This window comes from Felis catus, chromosome F2, assembly GCF_018350175.1.
Source record: "Felis catus isolate Fca126 chromosome F2, F.catus_Fca126_mat1.0, whole genome shotgun sequence".
Lineage (NCBI taxonomy): Eukaryota > Metazoa > Chordata > Mammalia > Carnivora > Felidae > Felis > Felis catus.
In genome coordinates, this window is record NC_058385.1 from 40,561,144 (window position 1) to 40,588,857 (window position 27,714).

Consider the following 27,714-nt stretch of genomic DNA (forward strand, 5'->3'; position numbering starts at 1 on the left):
ACAAAACATTGCTTCCTGAGAATAGCCCTAAATGATAAAATTACTTCAGTACAAAATATTCAAAATGTTCTAAAACCCTAAATAAATTAAGACACTAAAGGTATCATTACATTGCATTTTATTTTCTCAATATTTAAACGTGGTGTTATAGTTGGGAGGAAAAACCAGGGTTATAGTATTTCTCTTGTTTACTATAGCAGCTCACTTCTCTTAGCATTAGTTGCCTATCTATAAAATTAAAACAGTGCCTGATATACAAAGCAATCAGCAAATAGTTCTGATATAAAATGTATGCTCTGCCTACTTCAAAGAAATCTTCTAAAGACAAAAGGATTACTATACATAATACTTTCAGCAATGTAAAATTAAGTTTCTTTTAGACCAGACTTAGGTTGGCAAACTATTTCTTAAAGGGCTAGGCAGTAAATACTTTATAATCTGTGGGCTGAGAAACAAAATTAAGGCTACTACATAGATAGTTCTATAATCAGTTAAACCACCTTTAAAAATGTAAAAACCTCTTTCAGCTTCCTAATTAAAAAAAAAAAAAAAAATAGGTAACTGGACCAGTTACTTAGCCTATAAGCCTCCATATATCTCCAAAACAGTTTAAGTTTTTTAGGGTTATGGAGAATAAATCACATAGTTAATTCATAATTATAAGCCAAGTATATAGTACCTAGTACAACTCCTTAAGTAATAGCTAACACTTAATACAAAAAGATGGAGGTGATGGGGTCACTGCTTAATAGGTGATCTATGGATCAAGAGCTACTGCTCTTGAGAATATCCTTAGTAACTGATAAAAAATAAACTCTTAATGATTCTTAACTATCTCCTGGTTTATGGGATCAAGTTTACTTTCTAGATGGTAACTGTATTTTTCAGATACCTTCTGACAAAAAATGTTTGGTTTTAAGATAGTTAACATGTTGCTAGGTATTAAACTAGAGAACCAGTATGCTCCTAGTGTACCTGATATGTCTGGGAACAGGAGAAAGAAGTGGCTGAAACAGTTGACCCCCGAACTATACCAGGGTCAAGAGTGCTGATCCCTGCACAGTTTAAATCCATTAACTTTTGATTCCCTTAAAACTTAGCAGCCTCTTGCTTATCAGTAACCTCCTGTTGATCAGAAGCCTTACCAGTAACAGTTGATCAACACATTCTGTATCTGTATTATACACTGTATTCTTACAATAAAGTCAGCTAGAGAAAAAGTATCAAAACCATAAAAATATTTAGTGTTATACTGTATCTATCAAAACAATCCTACCTATAAGTGCACACTTGCAGTTCAAACCCTGGTTGTTCAAAGTCAACCACATTGATGGGTCTATGAGAACTGAGTGCAGTATTCTCTTTTATGTTTTTGAAATTGGTGTGCTGTTTGACGGTCCATCATTGAAAATGCCAATTTGTTACATTTGCCAATTTCCATTGCAAAAATACTACCATGGCCAATTTAACATAACCAACGACAGCAGAGCTGGGAAAATGTGCAAAAATGGTTCCCAACCAGTAGGAGCCAATTTTCTCTACTTTTTTATTTTTAAAAGTTAAAAAATTTATTAAACTAAATGGTTATGAGTAAATTATATCAATTCATTAATTTTACAATCATAATACAAAGCTTCTGTTTACTATTGTTGACCTCTTGTCTACTATCACCTCACACCCCAGCCCATTTGAGAAGCAGTTCCACATTACATGCTATTTCACTTTTAGGCTTCATCTTGGCTCTTACTGATATGTATTTAGGAAGTGTTTTAAAGTCTTCTATACATTCCTCAAGAAGACTGATCAAATGAACCATCTATATAATCTCTGAGCATTTAAAAATAGTCATTTCTTATTTTGTTTTTTGTTCATTGTGTTTAGTTTGCACATTTATCATTCCCCTGGCTATTTGTAAGCTTTCTAGTTTAAAGAGCCATATTGATGTGCTTTTTCAAACCAAATTTACCAGTTTATTCATTCTACTAGCAAGTAAGATATTCACAATAATTAAAAACACAGAAACTTAAGTTGGCCTCTCAAGTTTCTTAAATCACTGAAGATTAATCCAAAATAGTGGCAAATGGCTAAATACTGACAAAGTATTCTACTTCTGCAAACTCCTATTATTAAATTACTAAGCTACCATATATAAATTCAAATTATATTCTTATTTGCTCAATATGGGAAACCTGTGAATCACAGAATTGAGGAAAATTAACCTGGCTTTATGTAAACTATATAAAAGGCCAACCAAAATCAAATCCTATTTGATAAAATGAACAATTTTAAATTAGAAGTCAATTTATGATATTATTATCCAAGAAAAGTCCTGGATAGATATATAAAAACTTTTAAAGTTATTTTGTCTTTTATGAACAATGAGCATAGTAATTTTGGTTTTTTAATGCCACTTTAAAGCAACAATGGAGAGAAAGAAAATATCATTTACTCTAAAGTATTTTTAGCACAATCTTACCAAAATGAAAAGTACCATTTAACAAAAGTTAGTAGGCAAAAGTGTTAAGAGCATGAACTGGAGTCCAAGGTCTGTCTGGGTTGAACCTGGCTCCATGATTTACTAGCTATGACTTTAGGCAAGTTACTTAACCTCTAAACTTCATTATCTCACTTGTGAAATAGACATAAGTAATACACCATACTTCTTAAGGTAATATTTAAATTGAGATTGAGATTATGCATGTAAAGCACTTTCACTGCCTAGCACACAGTAGGTGCCCAATAAATGTTAGCCACTATTATGGGTATAATAAAATCAAATGCAGTGTTTGTAAAACGTCTACACTAAATATCAAAGAAGTAAAAATGCAATCTCACAAAAATCTGATTATATTTAGTTATTGAGTCTTTGGATACAAAGTCTTATAATTTAAAAATGAGAACCTAGTAAAAAAAAAAAAAAAAAAAAGTTCAATGAATCATCACTAAATTCTTCCCAGAACAAACTACATCCATTTATCAGATTCTTCCCAGCATAAGCCTAAATGTCCCCTTGTACCTATAATTACTTTTTTCTTTTAAGTATTTGGAGTTAATCTTACCAGTTTGGTTGATGAGATATGGAAAACACCATAAAGGTACACAGCACTCTATGCTATTATAGGCTATTTGGTCCATCCTATCATAAATATGGTCTAAGATAGCTGTTGAAAACTTCACAGAAGAAGCTGTAATCCTTTTTTCTTTTTATACAAATACAAGTAAAGTTAATTAGCTGGTCTATTCAGTTGCAAATTTTTTTATTTTTATAAAACTTTGCAAAGTTATTATGAACATGGAAACTTCAAGAATCTCCTAAGCTTTTTACACAAGTAAACTTCAAGTTCACAGTCTGTCCATTTTGAACTATTTATAATTAATGGGAGGCTTAACACAGTAATATCTCAGACAAAGAAGAGGGCATTAATTCTGTAGGCAGTTAGCAATGCAAATGCTAAACCTGAACAATAGTCACTGACCATTTCCTTATACAGTGTAAAAGATGTAGACTACAGACCAGAAACAAAAGTGAATATAAAACTTATCTTCCCCAAATACAGGTCTACTTCATACAAATCTTGAGGTTTACCCATGACATCAACAAAAACTAATGCACTCAGGGAATTTTCTCCCCAACTGTCCAAAAAAGGGGGCATATATAATTTTAAATTAGAAAAAGTGAATGGTAATTTGCAAGCAAAAGAAAACCAGATTCACATTCTAATATTTACATTTGTTCTATTCACAAGTCAAAATGTTTCCTTTCATTAGATAATTAAAAATAAACACTTAAAAAAAACAAATGCATTTTACTGCATCAATACTGTGGGGAGGTAATTCTGAATTTAGGAATGCTCTCTAGAGCAACATTAATTTAACTTTGCGTGGGCCAACCGGCCTATCACTTAAGTCTTTAATAGCAGCCATAGCTTCATTATAGTTTATCATAGCAACAATGGCTTCCCCTGTAGGTAACCCTTGCTCATTATACTGTATTGAAACTGAATCAGGTATGATTCTATAACCATGGAAAAAGTCTAGAATTTCGTTAACATTAGCTTTAAATGGAAGATTCATTATCTTAATAGGTGTTAGTCTACCTGAACTACAATTTAATTTTGGGTCAGGCATAAATCTCCCCTCAGGAAAACTTCCCATACTGCGCTTTCCAAAATCAAACTTGCCACCTTCTGGGCGACCAAAATTCACAAAAGGACGATGACTTCTAAAGTCATCGGGTGGACTCCTAAACTCCTCACCAGGAGGTCTAAAACTGTCAGGAAGTCTAGGGTCCTCCTCTGGAGGTTTCCTGAGGTCTTCCTCCGGGAGCCGCCTGAAGTCCTCATCAGAAGGGCATCTAAAATCTTCCTCCTGGGGGCTCCTGAAGTCCTCATCAGGAGGATGCCTCAAGTCTTCATCGGGAGGGCCTCTGAAATCTTCATCCGGTGGGTGCCTGAAATCCTCCTCTCGGGGGCGCCTTAAATGTTCCTGGGGTGGCCGGCGGAAGTGCTCCTGGGGTGGCCGGCGGAAGTGTTCCTGGGGTGGCCGGCGGAAGTGCTCCTGAGGCGGTCGCCTGAAATGCTCCGGGGGCGGCCGCCTGAAGTGCTCCGGGGCCGGACGCCTGAGATGCTCCGGGGCCGGCCGCCTGAAGTGTTCCTGGGGCGGCCGCCTGAAATCTTCTTCGGGAGAACGCCTGAAATCCTCCTCGGGAGAACGCCTGAAATCCTCCTCCGGAGGTCGCCTGAAGTCCTCCTCGGGAAGTCGCCTGAAGTCCTCCTCAGGTGGTCGTCTCCACTCCCCTTGGGGAAGCCGTCTAAAGTCATCCTCAGGAGGCCGCCTCCAATCCTCCTCAAGAGGCCGCCTGAAGTCTCCCTCCGGGGGCCTCCTCCAATCCTCCTCCGGGAGCCGCCTCCAGTCCTCCTCGAGGGGTCGCCTGAAATCCTCCTTGGAAGGCCGCCTGAAATCCTCCTCCGGTGCCCGCCTCCACTCCTCCTCTCTGGGGTACCTGAAGTCCTCCTCCCGAGGGTATCTGAAGTCCTCCTCCCAAGGACGCCTGAAATCCTCCTCAAGAGGCCGCCTGAAGTGTTCCTCCCGAGGGCGCCTGAAGTCTTCTGGGGAGCGCCTGAAGTCCTCTGGGGAGCGCCTAAAATCTTCTGGAAGGCTCCTATCAAGCTGTCGGAAATCCCCCTGGGTTTGCTTGAAATTGTCCAGTTGCCTCAAGTCCTCCTGCTGATGCCTGAAGTTTTCAGAAGGACCGACTGAGTATATTGGTGGATCGCTGGAGTCAAAAGAATGGGAATGGTCATCTCTATCACGTGACTGTGAGTGGTCTTGCACTCTCTCACTGGACATCAAGGAAAAATTTACATCAAACTCCTGCATTTGTGCCTCAGATATAAGTCTTAACAATACCTCTGTCCCCAAGAATCTCCGTCGGTTTAAACGTTCGGCTTTCATGGCTTGTTCTTCTGATTTGAATTTCACCAATGCTTCTCCCAGACCAACTCCTTTGTCATCATAAAGTAAGTAAATGTCATCCTCTGCAAGAGAAAAGTCTGCAAAGAACTTTTGCACTTCAACTTTTGTAACATCAAAAGGAAAATTTCTTATATATATACACAGTTTCTGGCCAGGGTAGCCTTCTTGAGAATATTTTTGTGAAATATGTCCAAGCCTCTCTTTTTCTATGGACACTGGTCTTTTCTTTTCATAACATTCAATGAACTTCAGCATTTGCTTTCTAGAAACAGGATCAATATGAACAGGACGATACTGTAAAACAGTCTTATGTAAACCCAGAGCAGTGTTATAGTCTTTCAGAGTTTTGAACATTACAAAGGCATATCTTGTTCTTCTTTCATCTTTATATAAAAACCTAATCTGTTCATTAGTCAGATCAGTATCTCTAAAGAAATTTCTTAAATCTCTTTTGTTAATACTTAGGGACAGATTTTTTAAGTGAACATAAAACCCGAGAGGAGAACGAGAACGTGTTCTTCTGGGAGATTTTGAATGAGATCGTTTTCGAAAATGTCTATCATTAATTCCTCTTGGTGGAGAATGTTCTTCAATTCTCATAGGAATGTCAACCTCCTTAATTGCATTACCACCAAACTCAATCCACTGTTGTTCTGAGCCTTGCATTACTTCTATAAATCTTGAACCCATAAAACTTCTATGACATTTAAGACCTCCTGAAGCATCAATACATGAAGCAAATTTTACTATGGCATCACCATTATTTCGGCCATCGTGATGTTTTAAGAAAATTACGCCATCCACACACAAACCAGAAAAAAAGACACGTACATCATCTTCATTTACTAAGTAAGGCAAACCTCGCAGAAACAAGTAAGGATTCTCTGCCTTCAATGGCCTTGTCTTTCTTGGCCTTAAATCACCATGTCCTGTACCATTAGTATGAAACCCAGCATCTTGATTAATTGGAGAGCCATATCCGGAATTACTTGCTTCTTCTTTAAGAGCCTCAACAAAGTTAGATAAGCTGCCAGCCCCTGATGCCCCAGATCCCGGTCGCTCTCTTCCTATGCGATCAGTTCTTTTCATTTCTATAGTCTTCTGCATTTCTGCCTTACTACTAAGAAAGAGCTCTACAGATGAATCCTTGATAAACCCTCCTGAACGACTTATGGCACGTCTTGCATCTTCATCTGTTGCAAAAATAATAAAAGCCTCCCCAACTTCCCCTCCAATTATATGCACTCCTCCATCAGGAATAGTCAATCCCGTGAAGAAGTGACGAATATCCACAGGCCCCGCAATAAAAGGAAGCCCCAGTAAACGGATGACTACAGCCATGCTGAGCTCAAACCACAGCAATAATGACCTGCAGACAAAAAGGTACACATAATAGCAAGTCTTATTTGTGAAGTACCTTATCCCAAACTAAACTTAATAATTACTTAGTTCCTACCTTCTTCAGCATTTATAAATGAAAACAGGGTATGAGTTCACAAAAAATATTGACAGTATCTAATTTCTTAGAAAAAGAATAAACCTTCTCCCATCTAAACATACAAATAAACCAACTACTTCGGAGAAATATTTCATATCACCTATCCTATATAGTATGAACATCAAAAATATCAAATCTTCTTTGTAAATCTGCCAAGCACTGCTTCACAACAAGACCAAAAACTATTTTCAGACTCACTTAGAAACAGATCTTCTGCTGAAACATGTGAGAGAGCTTTGTGGATTAAAGAATGTTACCAACCATGATAAGTTTTACATATGAGAAAAGCCATCTATGGTCAGAATATAATTTCTGCTCATAATAATAAACTGTCTGCCACTAGTGCATCACTGACCAAAGGTAAAGTACAGAAACCATGTGTGCCTACATGTACTATTCTACTTTACATTTTTTTTGTCAAGCTTCTGTGAATAGCCTTAAGCTCTAGATATCTTACCTTTTTAAAATTTCTTGGAGACCTGTTAATTCTGTAAAAGCAACTTAACTGTGGAAAGAAAATGAAATATAATTAATCCTTGGACCCTGTAATTGATCTTAAACACGCCAGATTAGGATATTCCCTTCAGAATTACCTATTAAAAGTGAAGCAATATACGGAACCACAACTATGGACATTACAAAATGGTCTTCTTTGTTCCAAGGGGAAATTAATCATCCTTCAGCAAAAACGAAATACAAATTCCAAGCAGACATCTGCAAATTATTTAAAAACAAAAATCTTCTGGAAATTAAATAGCTCCTTGATTGGAAGTGGCAAGAGCAAAGGGGTGATGAAAGTGTTATACATTTTGATTAGAGTGTTGGTTACATGGGAGTATAAACTTATCAAATGAATACTATCCTTAAAGTCTGTACATTTCACTGTATATAAATTTTACATCCACTTAAAAAAAAAAAAAAAGACAAGTGTTCTACAAGTAAAAGGTCAATTTAAACACATCAAAAGTTCCCAAAAAAACTTCTGTCACTTCCACTCATGAGAAAACCAAACACCTAGCTCCTTATGTGCAACTGTCTAGCAGTTTTCCTCCCTTTTAAAATATAAGACCAAATCAAACTAATAAGGAAACCATTCAAAATGATACAATAAATGAACAAAATACTAATGTTTTGAATTCAAAAACCAATTTTTTAAGTAATAAATTCAAACCAATGGCTACCCATTTGAATACAAATTTTAAGTTATACACATATAGCTCACACTTCCAAACATGGAATTAAATTTCCTGATTCTAATATAATTAAGGCAAACACTAAAATACCCATAAAATAAAAAATCTCTGCTACTAATCCTTATCTTAAACTCCTAAAACAATTACTACTAAATTCCTAAGCCAAACAGAAAATGTTCAAATAAGAATCTTATTATGCTAACAAGTTTATTCCATTTTAAGCTGTCCTGCACTGAGAAAACCCAAATGACAATAAAGAAAATAAAAACACATTTATTTAGAATATTTAGGGATTATCAGTATTAACTGCTGAGAAATCTTATTTCCTTAAGGCAATTTATATCTAATATTTTCAGAGATACTCAAAGTTACAACATTTAATGTATTCTTATCAAATAAGAGTTGCTAAATTAATAATTATACATTTATGTTTTTAATGTGCAAAGAAATGTTGCTTTAATTCAGTACTTACACTTAAGTACCACTCTTCCACAAAGTGTGGTTGGAAGACATATTCTTTGAGGTCTGCAAGGCTTATTTTCCTTTGGAAAGGGTCCACTGATTACTTTTTAAACTACAAGCTCAACTAACAAGGTATCAAGAAATTACTGGCCATTTCTACATCTGAATTATCAATGCCAAATTGATACTTAAAATATTGACTATTAATACTATTAAAATATTTACAAAGTACATGGGCGCGGGCAGGGGGTATATAGGAAATCTCTGCATCTTCTCAGTATTGCTGTAAACCTAAAAAAACTGCCCTAAAAAAATCGTTTATGAAAAATCCACAGTACCAAAAATAAAAATGAGTACAAACCTGGTTCCTTCAACAAACCAATATCCACAACAACGTTTAAAAAACTATATAAATGGCTTCTGTACTAGTTGTCCACATTAAAGTTCCAAGATTCCTTCCTATACAAATTAACTTAGCTCCAAAGCAAGTAAGATACATGCCATTTTGTCTATCCTCAACTTTTTAAAAAACTTAAAAAGGGATATGCCCTGAGAACATAAATATATCTGCAAGCTACGTAGGGACGTTTCAAGGAATAACATGTCAAATTCAAAAAATTTCTAGTTTATCCTCAGCTTAAAAACAATATTTGAACTAAATAGTTCCAGGAGTACAAATCTCATGAATTCCAATCCAAGCAGACAAGATAAAATATTTTGTCTAATTTGCCACATATAACTAACAATTAACTTTTTTCCCTTTTAGCTGGTAGGGTAACGTACCATTTTATCCCTCAACAATGACACACCTAGGAGGCCATCTGTAAGAGACCAGTTCTCAAAATGAGCACTTTTCCTATGGTTCCCATAGGTCATTTCCTTAAGCAAATTCACCAGAAATTCTACTCTTAGAACATAACACAAAAATAGAAACACACAAAATACCCTAAAGTACACTGCACTTAGAATTGTTTCTACTTATGAATGTAACAGAAGTATTTTTGCGACTGTGTTGATTTAAAGACAGTGATGTTAGAACTTCTAACCTATGAAAAGATGAAGTGAGTCCTGAAAAGCTTGAAATTAAGAAGTTCATTTTAAGTAATTTTGATTTTATCCAGGATTCATCACACTTGATCACCATTACTAAACAATATGAAATGTGCATCTTCTAATCAAGCCTGATAGGGAAACGAGACTAAATTTAAATAGGTATTATCTCAGATCCATCTGATTTTAACTAGAGAGTAACAAGTCATTCTCCAGATACGGTGGGGGGAAATGACTATTCCTTAAAACCCAAAGTTATGATGAAATTCTAAATGCATGAGTTTCCCTTGCAGAAAATAATCTAGCCCGGTCCACAATTATTCTTTATGAAGATCTGCCTTTTATCCTTTTATAATGTAGATGGTTAAAATAAAAACCAAAGGCATGACGACAGAGCCATAGTCGTTAATAGGAACTGTAAATGAAGACGAATCCACAGGGCACAGGATTTCCCATAACATCCATCATCCTCAAATGGGGATCATCCGAAGGAATCGCTTCTATAGCCCAAAGCCTTTGTCCAGACTCCCAAGGGTTAGAGCTTCCTTCTTTTGCGCCAGGCCAAAGTTGCTACGTGGGATCCGATGCTGTCGCCAGACCTTCAGCCAAAATCAGCCTTCGAATTAACCTGGACCGCCCAACCTCCGTGCCTTTCCGTTACGCCGTCCCAAGGGCAAACATTCCACCCTAACTCGCCACAGGGTGAACTGCCCCATACCTAACTCAAACACTTTGGCCACTCTCACGCCTAACGAGCCGGGCCTTCAGCGCTTTTCTGCCACCACTGACTACGATGACATAGCAAAGAAAAAAAATACCTATGAAATCCTTCGAGATCTTCACTCTCAGGAAAACTGGGAAGCGCACACACAACACCACATGGAGGCTGACGGGAGAGTCGGTGTTTAGCAAGGAAGGAGGGTGCCCTAACGGCAGAAGCTACGCTAGCTCCTGGCGCGGCCGCCGGCCCCGCCTTTCCCCGTTCTTCCGTCCCCGTCGCCAACCCCTCCCCACCCCCGACGCCCCAAGGGTAACTGCTTCGCACTTGGCAGTAAACACACACCACTGCTGCCGAGTCGGACACACAAGACCGGGGGCGGGGGGCACTCCTCGTCGCAGCAGCCTGCCCGGCACAGGTGAAGCCCTCAGTGAGCCTAGAAGAAGATGGCGCCCACTCTCCCCTCCGCTCCGGACAAACGGACGTACAGTTTGTCTGCCCATGCGCTCTCCAGGCGTAACCCACCACCCCGGCGCCCCGGCCACGTTTGCGCACGCGTCTTGTGCTCACCCGCTTCCCCTTGTCAGGGGAAGGGAGGCGGTGCCCGCGAGCACAACGGCCCGCCTAGGGTTTGCTGAGCTTCTGCGCATGTTCAGATTCCAGCCAATCCGGGCGCCTCCACCAGAGAAGGGAGAGATTCCTAGACAAAGTTCGAGGCCGTATCGTTGCAGTAAGGAGAAGCTTCAATAATAACTGCTGAGGTACGTTGGGGAAACGTCTGTGGTTTACAGGAATTAAGGAGATGCAAAAGCAGAGACCAGTTGGCGATTTGTCTTTTCACCGCTGCAGTTATCGTGTGTTGTAAGCATCTTCTGTAAGGCTCTTTCATAAGCTTTAAAAAGGCACAGAAATGTTAGTTTTACTGCCTTAGATGACCAACACCCAGTGGGTTTAGTAAATGCATGCCTATTCAATTTTATAGACATTAATAACTTTTTGAAGCGCCTTTTTACGTTTGTTGTTCCTACTTCCTAGTTTTTTGAAACATGAGAACAGATAGACCAATCCTGAACAAATGGTAAGTGAAAAGCACAATTACAGGCATGTTCTGTGATGCCAGCTATGTAATATCTGGTGAACAGCCTTGTGTTTGATTTTATTTTATTATTTACAAATAACAAAGCAGCCCACCAGTTTTATAACTACATGATGCATTTATGGTTGGAGTCAAAGCTCACTAAGAAAGCAGATACTACATCTTTAAAATGGAGATGAAAAAATGAGTTTTCAATCCTTCTGATATGATTATAAGAGGTAGTCTATCAAGTGAATAAAAGGTGGTTCCTGGAATGAGAGCCACCATTTACTCGGGCAAGTTATTTAGCCTCTCTATGCCTCAGTTTCCTTATCTGTAAAATGGGGATAAAATAATATCTACCCCATGGGGTTGCCATAAATACTAAATGAGTTAATACATATAAAACCTTAGACTAGGTAAGTATTAGTGACTTGTTTCAAATGTCAGGGTTACCCAGGCCATCCATGCCAAAAGAGGGCACTTTGGGAAGCTAGGCTTATTGAGTAGATAGCATTTACCTTGATTATTCCCTACAGTCCTGGGTTTGGTCCTAGGGGAACCTGGCCTCAAAAGCTAAAATATATTGAGGGCTTACTTACCACGTGACAAGCCCTGTGCATTATCTCATTATATTTTTACAACTATTTTTAGAAGTAGGTACTATTATGTTTCCTATATTACAGATAAGGGAAACTAATGCATAAAGGATTGCATAGCTTGCTCAAAACTACAGAGATAGTGAAGGAATTGAATCCAATCCAGGAATTCAATCCAGGAATTGAACCCTGCTCATTTGCTCCCAGAGGCCACAGGAAGAGGATTCTGGCCTGTGAGGCAGGCTCCCTTTAAACAAACACAGAACCAACACTCCAGAATGTCAATATTGCCAATATTAAGTCACAAGAAGAAACACTAGTAGAGTGAACCTGAGATCACCTCTGGCTGACCAGCACTTTTCCTGGCCTGTATATGCTCTCTATATGAAGTCAAATACTCAAAGAGTTGTTCGCTACATGTGGAAATAGAACATGAGAAGGTACCTAATCTCAAAAAGTGGTTCTCAGTTAAAGGGTACCTAGGAAGCATTCTCATCTATGTTAACAAAAATAATAGCTATCATTTAATGAGCATTTTCTATAAGGCTAATCTGAACAAGTATGCTTAGATCAAACTCCCTCTTTTGAACAGGCTTAAACAGGTATTGTCAGCCTCATTTACTGTTTGGGGATAGCCATCCCCTTCTACTTGCACAGATTTTCTCCACAAATAAGACACTATACCGTATGCCTGTCTTTTCTAGTCTGCCTCCTGCCTCACTCAGATAACAATACCAATTACAATCAAAACCAGAAAATGCCAGTTGAGGTAATTAGTTTTAATTACATGGTATCCTGGTTATAGAATAGTTTCTTGAGCCTTTAGTATGTCAACATGGATGTCTAATCATTTCAGAGTACAGAAAGAAAAGTAAGTTTCTGGAACAAGACTATATCATAAAATATGGTAACCACACCAAGCCATGAGCGTTCTGTGGCTCTGCCTGGGCAATTACTCAACCTCTCCCAGCTTTTTACTATATCTACATCACTCCCTACCCTCCAGAATGATTTTGGTATCAGACAGCTTTCAGCTGCCCTTCCTAGCTCTTCAACACCCACAAGAACAGTCTTTTCTCACTTGATCTCAAGAGTTCCTTGATCTTCTCAACTGCAAAGTCCTTTATCCATCTTGCACACCTTGACTTCCATTCAATTTAACTGGCATTTATTGAGCACAAACTGTGGGCCAAGAACCTTGCCAAGGCCCCTGAAAGACGAGGGTGAACAACTCAGCCCTCTTTCCTCAGGAAGCTTATACTGTAGCAGAATAGACACTGCACATGCCATTACACCAGAAGCACAGGTTGAACATGGGGATTAAGACTGTGGGCTTTTGAATCAGGCAGATCCAAGTTTAAATCCCAACTCTGCCACTTGATGACTGTGAACAAATTCCTTGTCCTTAGGTTTCTCCATTTGTAGAGTGAAGATAACAGTATCCACCATTCAGGGCCATTTTTGAGGACTAAATGATATAGTGCTTGTAAAGCACTTACCACAGTCCCTAACACACAACAAACTCCAATATGACTTGGAAATCGAGAAGGCTGGCTCAGAAATCAGAATACCATAGTTCCAAACCTAACTCTGCCACTTGCTAGCTGTATCACATTAGTCACCGAATCACTCTGCCTTAATTTCTTCACCTATCAAGTGAAGGTGACAGTAGGAGTGTTGTGTATGTAAAACACACATGCATGTGCATAAACATGCATGCACACACATGCATTGTATATTATATATAATACATAGTAAAGCACCAAGAAAAGCATATAACATGAAATCTTACCTGTTGCTGTGGTGACCTGAATGCTCTTTTCCAATTTTCCCCTGAGGTGGTCCTCAGAGGCACACCTACAAAACCCCTAGGGATTATTGGAGCCCTGTTTGGACACTACTGATTAAATAAAGGAGCTTGCTCAACTGTGTGTGACGGAGTAAATGGGAGTCTTATCGCCATGGTAGAAAGATGGAGGAGACTGAGATCCTGAATGTTATTTATGTTATAGGTTAACAAAGGAGTCATGCAGGAAAGGTGGTGGACAAAATCTGTTTTACTGCTGAAGCTTTGGCCCCCAAATCTCAGTATAGAACCCACTTCTAGTGAACAGGTAGAACCACACATGAAACATGACCTCTCCTGCTTAGGCCTCATTTCTCTTGGTTCCATTTAGTACTGGGTACATAAAAGAAAGAAGCAAGAAGACCTAATAAACTAAAGAGAACTTCCAAACACAGAATATAAGGAGAAAGTGAAAGAAAGACGAAAAGGGTGAACGGAGGAAGAAGGAAAGAGTCTATAAGACTTTGTGTTGGAAGAGGGAGTCTCCTTCATGCAGTCTTTCAGACCCCACTCAGCTGCATAAGAATGGGCCTTGAGTCTGCAACACCTCCTTGCCAAGAGTTAAAGAGCCCACACAGACTAAACCTGACCTATCACCTTATGTGGGATAGGCCTTGTTTTGGGCTAAGTACTCTTGCTCTGTTTAAAGTATGTACATTAAACATCACTTGGTCAACCCACTGTTATCCTGTCCTAGAGAGAGGCCAGGTTGTTTCCACTGCATCATGAGAGGGGTGTGGCACAAAGACCAGTTGCCTTGTGTCAGTGGCCAAGAGAGACCCACTGGCCATGGGGGACTGACACCACTATTGAAGCCGATCCTGCTCTGTCTCTTCTCTATGTAAATAAACTATTGTCTGTCCAATGTTTGACTGCATTGTATTTCCCCTAATGACCCTAAAAGGAAGATGCAATGGGCAGAAATTTTTGGAGTCCTCCCCTGAGACTGGTTATTGGTACATGGTACTTTGATTGATCAACATCAAGCAAAGTAGAAAGAAGATTTTGTGGACACTAAAAAATCTGTCTCTTAGACTATGGCTAGAGCCTACTCCAGGCTCAACCTATGTTGGTCCTCTGCCCCCTTCTCAGGGATGAAATGAGAGGACACAGCATTGAGATCCCCTTAGAGTTTGGAAGATGACAATAAACTAGAGAATGAGGGAGTGAAGCAAGTTTTAATCTTTTCCATTGCAACAAATGTATATTAAATGACAATGTGTTATGCACAACTCCAGGTACTAAGGAGACAGGGTGAACAAAAATGGACATGGTCCTTGCTTTCATAATTCTTGTAGTCTAGGAGAGGGCAGGAAACCTAGTAGAAGAATTACTCAACTAAATGTAAATTTACAATAGGGACAAGAGCTATAAAAGGGAAATACATGATGCTGTGAGAATCACAGGCCTGGCCTGATCACAAAAGGCAGGAGGAGTTCCTTAAATGACAGATGAGAGATGCTTGGGTGGCTCAGTTGGCTAAGCATCTGACTCTTGATTTCAGCTCAGGTCTTGGTCTCACGAGTTCATAGGATTGAGCCCCACTTGGGGCTCTGCACTGACAGCATGGAGTCTGCTTGGGATTCTTCTCTGTTTTTCTCTCCGTCTGCCCTCCCCCATCCACTCAAAATAATTAAATAAACTTTAAAAAAAAAAAAGTGACAGATGAGCTGGAAGGAAAGGTAGAGTTAACAAAGTAAATGGAAATTTCCAGGGAGGGCAAGGAAAGAGCAATAGTTCAGGCAGAGAGGTGCACAGGCTTAGCATTCAGAGAATTGAAAGAAGACCAATGTGGGCAGAGTGCACAGGAGTGCACGGGACAATGAAAGGATGTGGGAACAAGTCAGACCCTGCTGGGAGTTGTGGTTCATGCTCAAGAGGTTGAGCTTCCCACTGGAAAAAAAAAAAATTATTTTAAGCAGAGAGGTGATAGACTTGCATTTCAAAGGTTACTGCAGCTGAGGTATGGAGAATGGATTAGGGGGCGGCAAGAGTATGTATCTGAGGACAGGTTAACAGGGTTTTTGACGTCCAGTTTAAGGTGACAGTTTGAACACAGGTATTTACTTCCTCTCCTTTCAGAAATCCTAATAATATAACAGAAAAGGAACTTTTGGAAGAAACAAAAACTGACACGAATGAAGATAATAGAGTAGGAGGCAACGGCAATAAAATTTTGTGAGCAGGAAAGAGATAGATAGGTGATAAATTCTTTTGTGAATCCAAGAGGGCTGAATCCTAAATTGACAGTGGGAAAAGCAAAAGGCAACCTGATACACACCAAATAAGTCCTCAAAGTCTTAGAAGTCCTCAGTGTCTTCTGTTGGGGAAGGAGATGAAAACATTTGGTTGAACATTAATTTATAAAGCACTAAAAACATGCACTTAAGACTCCTTTCCAGAGCCAAGAAACATAGATCTCCCCCCAGAAGATAGAAAGTTTATTCTCTTGAGAGAATATGACTATGGGACAATGGGTACAAATGAGATCAGGGGTTCTATTATATGAAAGAATGACAACGTGTAAATGATGAAACTGAATGATGAAACTCACACCCTCCTTCCCTGGCAGCCAGGCTTGAATTCTCCAGAGAGAAGTTTCTTCCTGGGGAAGCTGATCGGCACAACAAGACAGAAGAAAGAAAAAACACTAACATGGGAGATGCCCTAAGAAACAGCCCAGGCATGGGGTGCCTGGGTGGCTCAGTCAGTTAAGCTTCCAACTTTGTCTCAGGTCATGATCTCACAGTTTGTGGATTCAAGCCCTGTGTCGGGCTCTGTGCTGACAGCTCAGAGCCTGTAGCCTGCTTCAGATTCTGTGTCTCTCTCTCTGCCCCTCCCCTGCTCACACTCAGTTTCTCCCTCTCTCTCTCTCAAAAATAAATAAAAACTTAAAAAATTTTTCTAAAAAAGAAAAAGAAACAGTCCAGACAAATCACCCTACACATTGTAGACCAGTCAAGAAGCCCCACATGTCCTTTTAGAGCTTCCTATTAGCTTTTCAGTGTGCCCCACTCTAATATGCATACATTTAGTAGATAAATATACATAGATATAAAACACATATACATAAATAGCAAAGGGTCACCAGATTTATAAGTAAATCCTCTCATACAAAACATAACTTTGAAAAAACAGATTGTGCAGGCAGAAGGAAACTTTAAACATAAAAGGAGGGGCGCGTGGGTGGCTCAGTCCATTGAGTGTCTGACTTCCGCTCAGGTCATGATCTTACAGTTCGTAAATTCAAGCCCTCTGTGCTGACAGCTCAGAGCCTGGAACCTGCTTCGGATCCTGTGTCCCCCTCTCTCTCTGCCTCTCCCCTGCTTGTGTTCTGTCTCTGTCTCTGTCTCTCAAAAATGAATGAACATTAAAAAATAAATAAAATTTCTCAAAATAAAAAACCTTAAAAGGAAACTTAAAACACTATTAATAAGTAATATCTTCAAAGAGATAAAATATTACATCCATGAAAGAATACCATGATGTTACACATTAGATATAGTCAGAAAATTAAAAAGTGCTTTTAGAAGTTGAATTAATAATAGTGGAAATGAAAAACTCAAGGTAATGTTTGAAAGAGAATCCTTGGAAATTTTTCCAGAAAGTAGAACAAAACAAAATGAAATGGAAAAGATAACATAAGAAAATTAAAGAAACAGTCCATGGGGTCCAATATCTGAAACAGGGTTTCCAAAAAGAGAAGAGAAATAAATGAGTGATCGTCATAGGAACAATTAAGATCCAACAAGTGCTCAACACAAAAGAAGACAATGAAATACTCCAAGACACATCACTATAAAATTTTAAAAAATGAGGACAGAGGGACATCCTCAAGACTTCCAGAAGGTAAAAAGCAAATTTAAACCCAAAAGATTAAGAATCAAAATGGCAGATTTTTCAAGAGCAATATGAGAAACCAAAAGAAAGAGAAGCAGTACCTTCAAAATTCTGAGGGGATTTTCCAAAGTAGAACTTCATACCCAAATAAACTGTTAAGTAACTGTGAGGGAAGAATAAAGATATTTTCAGATACACAAGGTCTCAAAAATTTACATCTTATGCATCTTTTCTCAGGAAACTCTACCCAAAGAAAGCAGTAAACCAAGAAAGGAGAGAACATGCAATACACTTAACCTGAGATCTCGCTTTAACATTACTCCACTTTACCCTTCCAGTTTGATAGGTTGCATAGTCTCTTCATTCTGGGTTTCTGTCCTGGAGGAGAGACCTCATAACAGTGCTTAAGAACATAGATCCCTGAGGCAACTGAAGCAAAAATAAACAAGCAGGACTGCATCAAACTAAAAAGATTCTGCACAGCAAAGGAAATCACCAACAAAATGAAAAAGCCACCTACTGAATGGGAGAAAATAACATGCAAATCATGTATCTGATAAGGGATTAATACCCAAAATATATAAACAACTAATACAATTCAATCACAGAGAAACAATCTGATCAAAAAGTGGGCAGAAGGTCTGGATAGATATTTTTCCAATGAATACATACAGATGGCCAACAGGTATATGAAATGGTACTCAACATCACTAATCATCAGGGAAATGCAAATCAAAAACAACTGTGAGATATTATCTCACACTTGTTAGGATGGTTATTATCAAAAAGAAAAGAACAAGCGTTGGTGAGGATGTGGAAAAAAGGGAAACCTTGTGCACTGTTAGTGAGAATTTAAATTGGTGCAACCATTATGGAGGTTCTTTTAAAAATTAAAAATAGAACTATCATATGATCTAGCAATTCTACTTCTGGGTGTCTATCTGAAGAAAATGAAACCCTAACTCAAAAAGATATATGCACCCTCACACTCATTGTAACATTATTTACAATAACCAAGATATGGAAACAATGGAAACAACAAATGAAAGAAAGAAGAAAGGAAGGAAGAAGGAAAGAAAGAGAAAGAAAAAGAAGGAAAGAAAAAGAAAGAAGGGAACAAATGTGATTATACACATATATGTAGGAATGTTATTCAGTCATAAAAAAGAATGCGACCATGGGCACCAGAGTGGCTCAGTCGGTTAAGCGTCTGACTTCGGCTCAGGTAATGATCTTGTGGTTTGTGAGTTTGAGCCCCGTATCGTGCTTTGGGCTGACAGCTCAGAGCCTGGAGCCTGTTTCGGATTCTGTGTCTCATTCTCTCTCTGCCCCTCCCCCACTTGTGTTCTGCCTCTCTCTGTCTCTCAAAAATAAATGTTAAAAAAAAAAATAAAAAAAAGAATGCGACCTTGCCATTTGCAACAACATGGGTGGACCTTGAGGCATTACACTAAGTGAAATAAGTCTGACAGAGAAAGACAAATACCTTATGATCTCATTTACATGAGGAATCTATTTTAAAAAACAACAAAAAAATCCCCAAACTCATAGATACAAGAGAACAGACTGGTAGTTGTCAGAAGTGAGGGTAGAGAGTGGGTGAAATGGGTGAAGAGGGCCCAGAGGTATAAACTACCAGCTGTAAAATAAATAAGTCACGGGGATGTAATATACAGCATAGCAACTATAGTTAATAATACTTCATTGCATATTTGAAAGTTGCTAAGAGTAGATCTTAAAAGTTCTCATTACAAGAAAAAATTTTGTAACTATATATGGTGATAGATGTTAACTAGACTTACTGTGGTGATCATTTATCAATATATACAAATATTGAATCATGGTGTAAGCCTGAAACTAATATAAAAATTATATGTCAATTATACCTCAATAAAAAAATAAAATAGAATAACTGATAATGCCTAAAACTGAAAATTAAGGTTTAAAATAGGTCATTGCAGTAATTCATATGAGAGAAGGCATTTTAGGATGATAGAGGTTAAGAAAAGTAAAAGAATTCAAAGGATATTTGGGTGATTAATTCAAGATATATTTAGAAGGTAAAAAATCAAGAGGTCTAGGGGTGCCTGGGTGGCTCAGTCAGTTAAGCATCTGACTCTTGATTTTGGCTCAGGTCATGATCTCGTGGTTTGTGGGATAGTGCCCCTCATTGAACTCTGCACTGGCAGCATGGAGCCTTCTCGGGATTCTCTCTCTCCCTCACTTTCTGCCCCTCCCTCGCTCTCTCTCACTCCCTCCCTTGCTCTCTTTCTTTTTTTTTTTTTTTTTTATTTTTTTTTCAACGTTTATTTATTTTTGGGACAGAGAGATACAGAGCATGAACGGGCGAGGGGCAGAGAGAGAGGGAGACACAGAATCGGAAACAGGCTCCAGGCTCTGAGCCATCAGCCCAGAGCCCGACCGCGGGGCTCGAACTCACGGACCGCGAGATCGTGACCTGGCTGAAGTCGGACGCTTAACTGACTGCGCCACCCAGGCACCCCTCCCTTGCTCTCTTTCACTCCCTTGCTCTCTCTCAAAATAAATAAAGTTAAAAAAATTAAGAAGTCTAGCTAGACTGAAATGGGAGGATGAAAGAATGGAAAGCATCAAAAGTGACTCCTAGAGATTTGGTCTGTATTACAGGTGGGATGATGTTACCATTAACTGAGATAGAAGACACTGGAAGAAGACAAGGTTGGCGGTGGAGGAAGGGATGGAGATCATGGGTTGTTTCGGGACACCTTGAATTAAAGACGCTTCATTCCACCCAAATGGAACTTCCAAGCAAGCAGTGGAAATACTGGTTCAGAGCTCAGAAAAAGAAATTTGGCCTGGATATATATAAATATGTGAGTCATCTGCAAAAAGTGGTCAGTGAAGTCAAGGACATGGTTGACATCCAGAGGGAAACTAAAGTATGAGAAGAGACAAAAGTCTAGGACTGAGCCCTCAGGGACTATCCATATTTAGTTAGATAAAGGAAGTTGAGTCAAGAAAGGGCAAAGAGCAGGAATAACCAGAAAGTTTATTCTAGGAATCACCTGGAGAAAACCTGGGAGAGTGTTCCATTATGGAAGCCCATACAGTTTAGAACATATTGAATGTGATGCAGCAGTTCTAGTAGGAATTGGCACCAAGAGTCTGAAGATTAGGAAAGAGAGTAGGGCTTACCACACAAAGTGCCCTGACTGTAAGATCTTGACCTCACTAATTCCCCTTTCTGACCACAACTTCCACTTCCGCACTTTGCATTTGTTCATCACATTCTTTAATACTTTAAATTCTGTGATACTTTAATGCATTAACCCCCTCATGGGCTTACCTGCCTTTCCCTTTTCTTTATTCATGCCCAAGAAAGCACATCCAAGGGTTCAAGAGCACAAGTAAAGAATCAGGGTCAAGATGGTGGGCTCCAGGGGTGCCTGGGTAGCTCAGTCAGTTAAGCATCCAACTTTGGCTTAGGTCATGATCTTGTGGGTTCAAGCCCTGTGTCAGGCTCTGTGATGACAGTTGGGAGCCTGGAGCCTGCTTTGGACTCTGTGTCTCCCTCCCTCTCTGCCCATCCCCCTGCTCGCACTCTGTTTCTCTCTTAAACAGAAACATTAATTTTTTTTTTTTTTAAGAAAGAATGTGGGCTCTGGTATCAAATTACCAGAGTTAGAATCATGATCTGAGTATGACCTTAGGAAGTCATATATGCTTTCTAAGTCTTGGTTTTCTCATCTGTAAAGTAAAGTGATTATAATGGTCCCAATTTTGTTAAATGAGATATTGCAGTAACTGACACACTGAAAACAAAAAATTAATATCAGTTATTTAAATTATCCATGGTCCCAACTCCCCATGAATGGATAATTCTATAACTTTAATTTTTACCATTATTTTTTTTTATTCAGAAAGAAGCTTTTATCTGTCCCCAGATATTTCCTGTTTTCCTATAATGTCACAATCCACCTAGCTACCCAAATCAGAAACCGGGAGTGATCCTTGTTTTTGTTTCTTTACTTCCACTGTCCAAGTCATAACATTCTCACGATTCTTCCTCCTAAACAGCTCTTTCATTCATCCTTCCCTGCCTCTCCCTTCTTCCATAGCCCTAATTTTGTTATTGTAGGTAAGGCATGGTACAGTACCCATCTCATTCTAGGTGTTCAATAAGCATTTGCTGTCCTCTTTGAAGCCATCCTCTCATGTTTTTTGGTAGACTTCTTCATAAGCTGACATTAAACCATGTTCTGCTAGTCTCATCCACTTCTATGGATAATTCTTCCACATTTTAGCTGGGTGATACTGGGATGTCTTTAAGCTGATAAATGCACTGTCTATTTATAGGGCTGTTAAAAATATTGAAATGATGCAGGTAAGAAGTTTAGCATAAGACATGACATAGAGAAAGCATTTACTTTTTTTTTTCTTTTAAGAGACAGTGGAAATATCTCTGGTTCAGCTTATTTTCTTCTTCCTGTCTTATATCTGGTATAGGGCAAGCACCCTGCAACTAAGGGAAAAGCCAAGAAAACTGCAGAGGTGACTATCTGACATCATTGAATGAACACCAGTGACCACCTATGTCCAGACTTCTCCTGTTTGTTTTTGTTTAAGCCATTGGGAACTTGCTTAAACTACTTGATCTATTATTTGCAGCAGAAATATCCCTAATGATACACTCCCAATTTATACTTAACAGTTTTAGCTAACATTTTTTCCGCTATCCTTGTAAGCAGTTTATACAGATGAACCCATAGTATCTACAGTTATGTCAAACCTGTTTCTATTTTGAATCATTTCACTACTTTATTTAGCTTTTTGGAGCAGTTTTGTCAGGTACAGTGCCCAAAAGTCTTAGGCAATCATCGTTCCCCTGTCCGTGGTGTACAATGGAGGTACCATCTTGTTAACTAAAGGCAATCGTTTCATCCTATATATAGAATATGCCAAATTTTTCCTCTATTCCACAAAGAAGCCACTTAGTAAACTGGAAAGGTAACAGGTTGTGGAGTTGGCCAGATGAAAATAAATTCTAGTTCCACCACTTTCTAAAATGTTACTTTCTTGATCCTCAGAAAGGGATACAGAAAGGGATAGTATTACCTCAGAGGGTTATTATAAAGAGTTCAGATTAATGCTGTCAAGAGCCTAGTATAGTGCACAGTGTGGAACACAAGAAAAACCAAGAATGGGAGTTCTTTTGTTGTCTTAATTACATAGAAGGCAATGAGTAAATGTTATTGCCCCAATCCCCTCCACAGAGCATAGAACAGTATGCACTTCATCAAGGAAGATTAGAATTAAAATTCACCCATACGAAGCTTTTGCAGATTAATCTCAACTATTCTGACCATACCCTTTCTGAGTCATTGACATTTGTATAGTCACATGTCTTTTAAAAAAAAATCTGAATCAGATAAATGATTTCCACTACCAGTTAAACACCCCAGCAATGCATAATTCCTCAAAAACATTTTTGAGATTCCTTTTTAAGAGAGAGCTTTCAGAACATATTACTGTATCCTGTATCATAGATATTAGTGACTGAGTGAATGCTGGTCTTTTGGGGAAGGCCACATGAAAAATACTAGGACTGATGGTGGATACTGGTTAAAGTTATCTATCTTTTTTTTTGAGAGAGCCAAAAGTTGTTTCAAGCTACTACTGATTGATAAGGTGGCTGAAAATTATGCCAGGTGATTTTATTGGGGGAGTGGGGAGTGTGAGAACAAAATAAAATAAAATACAACAGAAACAAGTGAGATTTAAATATTGAGAAATAAAATGTTATGATTTGTAAAGTGGCTCTAAAGGTAATTCTAAAATGTTTTGGTGCTAATAGCCTTCAAGGATGCCTGCTTTGAAAGGCAGGATTCGTGTATGTTTAAATTTGGTTAAAAATTAGTTTCCTTCTTTATTCACAAATGAGTAAAGATGATCTAATTTTATATACATGATTTCCTTTACCCGAAACAAAGAAAGTAGAAACACAAAGAAAAAGTCTGGCAGGAAAGATCTTTTTTTAGTGCTTAAGCCAATCTTCCAGCATTGCATATTTCAAATCAGTGGATTTTTTCTACTTTTTTGACAAATGTATTTTGCAAATACACTGTTGGAATGTCTCCTTTAACGCGAAAATGGCCTGATTTGGATAAATTCTGATGTAAACATCATTCAACAGCTTAATGAAACAATACTCATAATTCTGTCATACTATCGCATATAGTCTTTGCTGTGAAATTCTATTTACCGACCTCCTAAACTGATAACAAGCCCGGTAACGGGTCGCGTCCCAGAGTTTGAAACACATTTTAAAGAGCGGGTTGGCTTGCCAGCCCCCGGGGTTACTGTACCTCTACCCCTTCCTATCCCAGACCAGCCAGCTTCCCGAGGCTTTGCTCACCTAGCAACCAGGCGGCGACGGCAGACACTTCCGGAACCCCAGGCGGAGTCGTCCAATCGGCTCTGCAGGTTCGCCGCAGCGGCTGATGGGGCGCGGGAGACTGCGCTGCCGCCGGCGTCTGCACCATGGTGACGAGCGGCGGTGGGGCCAGGGTAGCCATGGCGGCTTGGTCCACCTTCGCCGCGGCTGTGAACGTATTCCTCCTGTTGGCCCTCCCGCGAGTCTCACACGCCCAGACCTTCTCATTTCCATTCCTGCAGCCGGAGTCGTGCGGCCACAACCAGTACTTCGATATCTCCGCGCTGTCCTGTGTGCCGTGTGGAGCCAACCAGAGGCAGGATGCCCGAGGTGAGACCGTTCAGGGTGGGCCCTAGCCAGAGTTTTAACACTCTAGGCTGCTTGTTGCCCGCTGCCCCCTCCCCCTGTCTCTGAAACACATTTTGGTCGGCGGGAAGAAATGTTTCAGGAAAGTTAACTGCCAACTCCTGAGGGGTGGGTTTCCTGGGAGGATTGCAGCTTGCACACAAATGAGGTTGGGGAACCCGAGTAAACTACCCCCTGAGCCATGGCCGATCATTAATTTCTCGGCGCCAGTCCCTCACTTCTCATCCGAGGGGTCTTTCGGGAGGCACCTGGAAAGTCGCCCACCGAAGATAGAAAAAAAAGAGAGAAGGAACGAGGTGTAGAGAAGTAGGTCACAGGATGGGTTGCGGAGGGAATGCAAATTAGCGCTTATAAATTTTGTTAGCTCTTTATCTTGCTCTTCAAATCCCAGAAACCTAGAGCTAGAAGGGACCTTAACCATGATTAGGTCCAGTCTTCTCATTTTACAGATAAGGAAATTCAAGCCTCGATGATGTTGTTACATCTTCTTTGTTACCTAAATTGTGGATTGGAAGAACTGGTGTCTCTCTGCCCTCAGTCTCAACCCATGTATTTCCACTATACAGTGTGTTCTTAATATAGATTTCCTTAGGACTCATCCCTTTTATTATTGAATATTACTAATTGCCCTTAAAGTCTCTTTGTATTAAACTTAGTTGTTGTTGTTGTTTTTTCCCTTCAAACGTAGGTCATTTGGTCCCAGTTCCCCTCACTGAAACTGCTCAGAATAAGACCTTTTCCATATTCTAAGGTCCAAAATGTTTTCACTCTTGATTTGGTCACCCATGGTGTTAACTTTCTCCCATCTTCAAATTTGATATATCCTCATTAAAGTTGTCATTTAAGACTGGGCCGGCTCCTCGGGTGAGGATGTATGAATGAGGAAGCATTTCACCGGCTCTTAAACTGTAAGGTGTTGCTTCATAGTTACAGACCCAGATATTGGATGCATCCTACTACATAGATTGCTATGGGTGCTGTTTCCACTTGATGCCTCCTTAGAGAATGTTGTCCTTATCTGTCCAGCAAGTTGAATGGTGATTATCTTATAAGGTCTACTGTCTGTCCAGAGGAAAACAATGGTTTATTTGAATCAAGGTAACTTTGCTAATAAGGTTTTGTTTTGGCAAAGTAAATTTGAATTCATTGAATATATGTGTATGGTTGGATGAAATAGAACAGTAAAATTTCCCATAGCAGTTAATGCATAGTTTGATTATTAAAATTAAAGTTCAATACTTTAATAGTTCAGTTATGCTTGCACTTAAGGTGGTAGCACGTATGGTACCTACTGCGTGCCATACACATTCTAAGATCTTTGTGTATAATAACTAATTTAACACCCATATCAACCCTATGAGGTAAGTACTGTTATTGCCCCCATTTTGCCAAAGTGGAGACCAAGCCATAGAGTTTAGTAACTTGCTAAAGGTCACACAGCTGAATAGCAGAATTAAGATTAGAACCCATGCAGTGCTGATTCCAGAGTCTTGCTATTAACAGCTATACGTCTTCTCAAGATTTTAAGAATATTAAAACTTTCCCTATCTTGGAGCTTTATTTTTATTTACCAAGGTCAAAATTGACTGTTTTTATTTTAGGAACTTCATGTGTGTGTTTACCAGGATTTCAGATGATCTCTAATAATGGAGGACCTGATATTATTTGTAAAAAGTGCCCGGAAAACATGGTATCAAGTATTTATTTTAAAATCATTTTACTGTAAAAAGTAGTAAATTAACATATCTTTATTTTTTTAAACTACATTTTAATGCTGTACTATAATATGGTCCCAAAACTCAAAATTATTAAATTAACTTTGTTTTTCTCGAGTAAATTTTGGGAAATGAGTGAAATTTTATGCAGACTTGGAAAAAAACAAATGTATTGCCTTAGTTTTTAAAGTCTGAGATTTATTTTATTTTATTTTTTTTAAATTTTTTTCAACATTTTTATTTATTTTTGGGACAGAGAGAGACAGAGCATGAATGGGGGAGGGGCAGAGAGAGAAGGAGACACAGAATCGGAAGCAGGCTCCAGGCTCTGAGCCATCAGCCCAGAGCCTGACTCGGGGCTCGAACTCCCTGACCGTGAGATCGTGACCTGGCTGAAGTCGGCCGCTTAACCGGCTGCGCCACCCAGGTGCCCCTAAAGTCTGAGATTTAAAAAAACCACAAAGCTATGAATATTTGTGTCTTTATATTTTCTCATAGAGTAACTCAGTGACTTAAAAAAAAATAGATGAATGGTATATATAGAGAACAAGTTGGGATGTGTGAGTTTTTTGACTGGTACAGATTGAGTTCTGTGCCTTACACCTATTGTGTTAACAGTCTTATATAACAATTCATGTTTCTAATGATAACTGAGGTGTGATAAGTTCATGAAATGCCAATTGCATCGCTAAAGAGGTTAAATAATATCTATTGCTGTTTTGTTAGTCATATCATAATTTTAGGAAAATTAGTAAATTAATAGTTACTATATGTAATGATTCTTAATTAACAGAAATACATTTTCCAGTCATTTTGGATACTTGGGAGTCTTTGTGAGCCAGTTCTTTTATAGCGATGTTTCTTCTCATCTGAATAAAATAATTGAATCTGGGAATTTAATTGTCTAAAATACTATCAAGTTAATTATTATTAAGTTACTAGTTTAATTTACCAGTTGTCCTAATTTATGGCTAACTTGATTTAACTTTTAAGTTTGATTTTCACCTTAATACGTATTTTATATTTTTGTAAATATTGACCATAGTTGAATTATCAATGATGAAAAGCTAATATGAAATGGCTACAAAGCAAATTTATTTTTCAGTGAGATTACTAAACAAGCATAATTTTTATTTTTCCAATGTTTATTTATTTAGATTGAGAGAGGGAGAGCATGTGCACACATGTGTGCACACGAGTGGGGGAGGGGCAGAGAGCGAGAGCGAGAGCGAGAGAGAGAGAGAGAGAGAGAGAGAGAAGGAGAGAAAGAATCCCAAACAGACTGGTACTGTCAGGGCAGAGCACACTGCAGAATCGATGTAATGAACCCTGAGGTCATGACCTGGGCCAAAATCAAGAGTTGGATGCTTAACCGACTGAGCCACCCAGGCACCCCAACAATCATAATTTTTAAATAGTCCTATATAATGTACTGACAAATATAGGAGCATTTCATGATAAATCC

General features: G+C 38.9%; 2 protein-coding genes across 29 annotated transcripts in view; one reads left to right on the forward strand and one right to left on the reverse strand.

Moving 5' to 3' along the window:
• RBM12B (RNA binding motif protein 12B) overlaps positions 1-24,137 on the reverse strand; it is a 42,354-nt gene extending 18,217 nt beyond the window's left edge. For 4 of the 22 annotated variants that reach the window (XR_006592568.1, XR_006592562.1, XR_006592561.1 and 1 more), the window contains exons 1-2: positions 8,639-10,717; positions 7,431-7,687 (exon numbers count right to left, since the gene is read on the reverse strand). Coding sequence is in view for 8 of the 22 variants with exons in the window: in XM_045049910.1 (XP_044905845.1) it covers positions 3,856-6,816 (2,961 nt within the window). In the remaining 14 variants the exon portion in view is untranslated. The other 18 variants (XM_045049910.1, XM_045049909.1, XR_006592560.1 and 15 more) reach the window with 18 other exon arrangements.
• The window catches only part of TMEM67 (transmembrane protein 67), a 77,513-nt gene continuing 60,832 nt past the window's right edge, over positions 11,034-27,714 (forward strand). For 5 of the 7 annotated variants that reach the window (XM_011291396.4, XM_019822881.3, XR_006592556.1 and 2 more), the window contains exons 1-2: positions 24,224-24,498; positions 26,136-26,224. In XM_011291396.4, coding sequence (XP_011289698.3) covers positions 24,276-24,498; positions 26,136-26,224 — 312 coding nt within the window. In that variant the 5' untranslated portion in view covers positions 24,224-24,275. Of the gene's footprint in view, positions 11,158-24,222; positions 24,499-26,135; positions 26,225-27,714 lie in introns of those variants that run through there. The other 2 variants (XM_019822882.3, XM_045049908.1) reach the window with 2 other exon arrangements.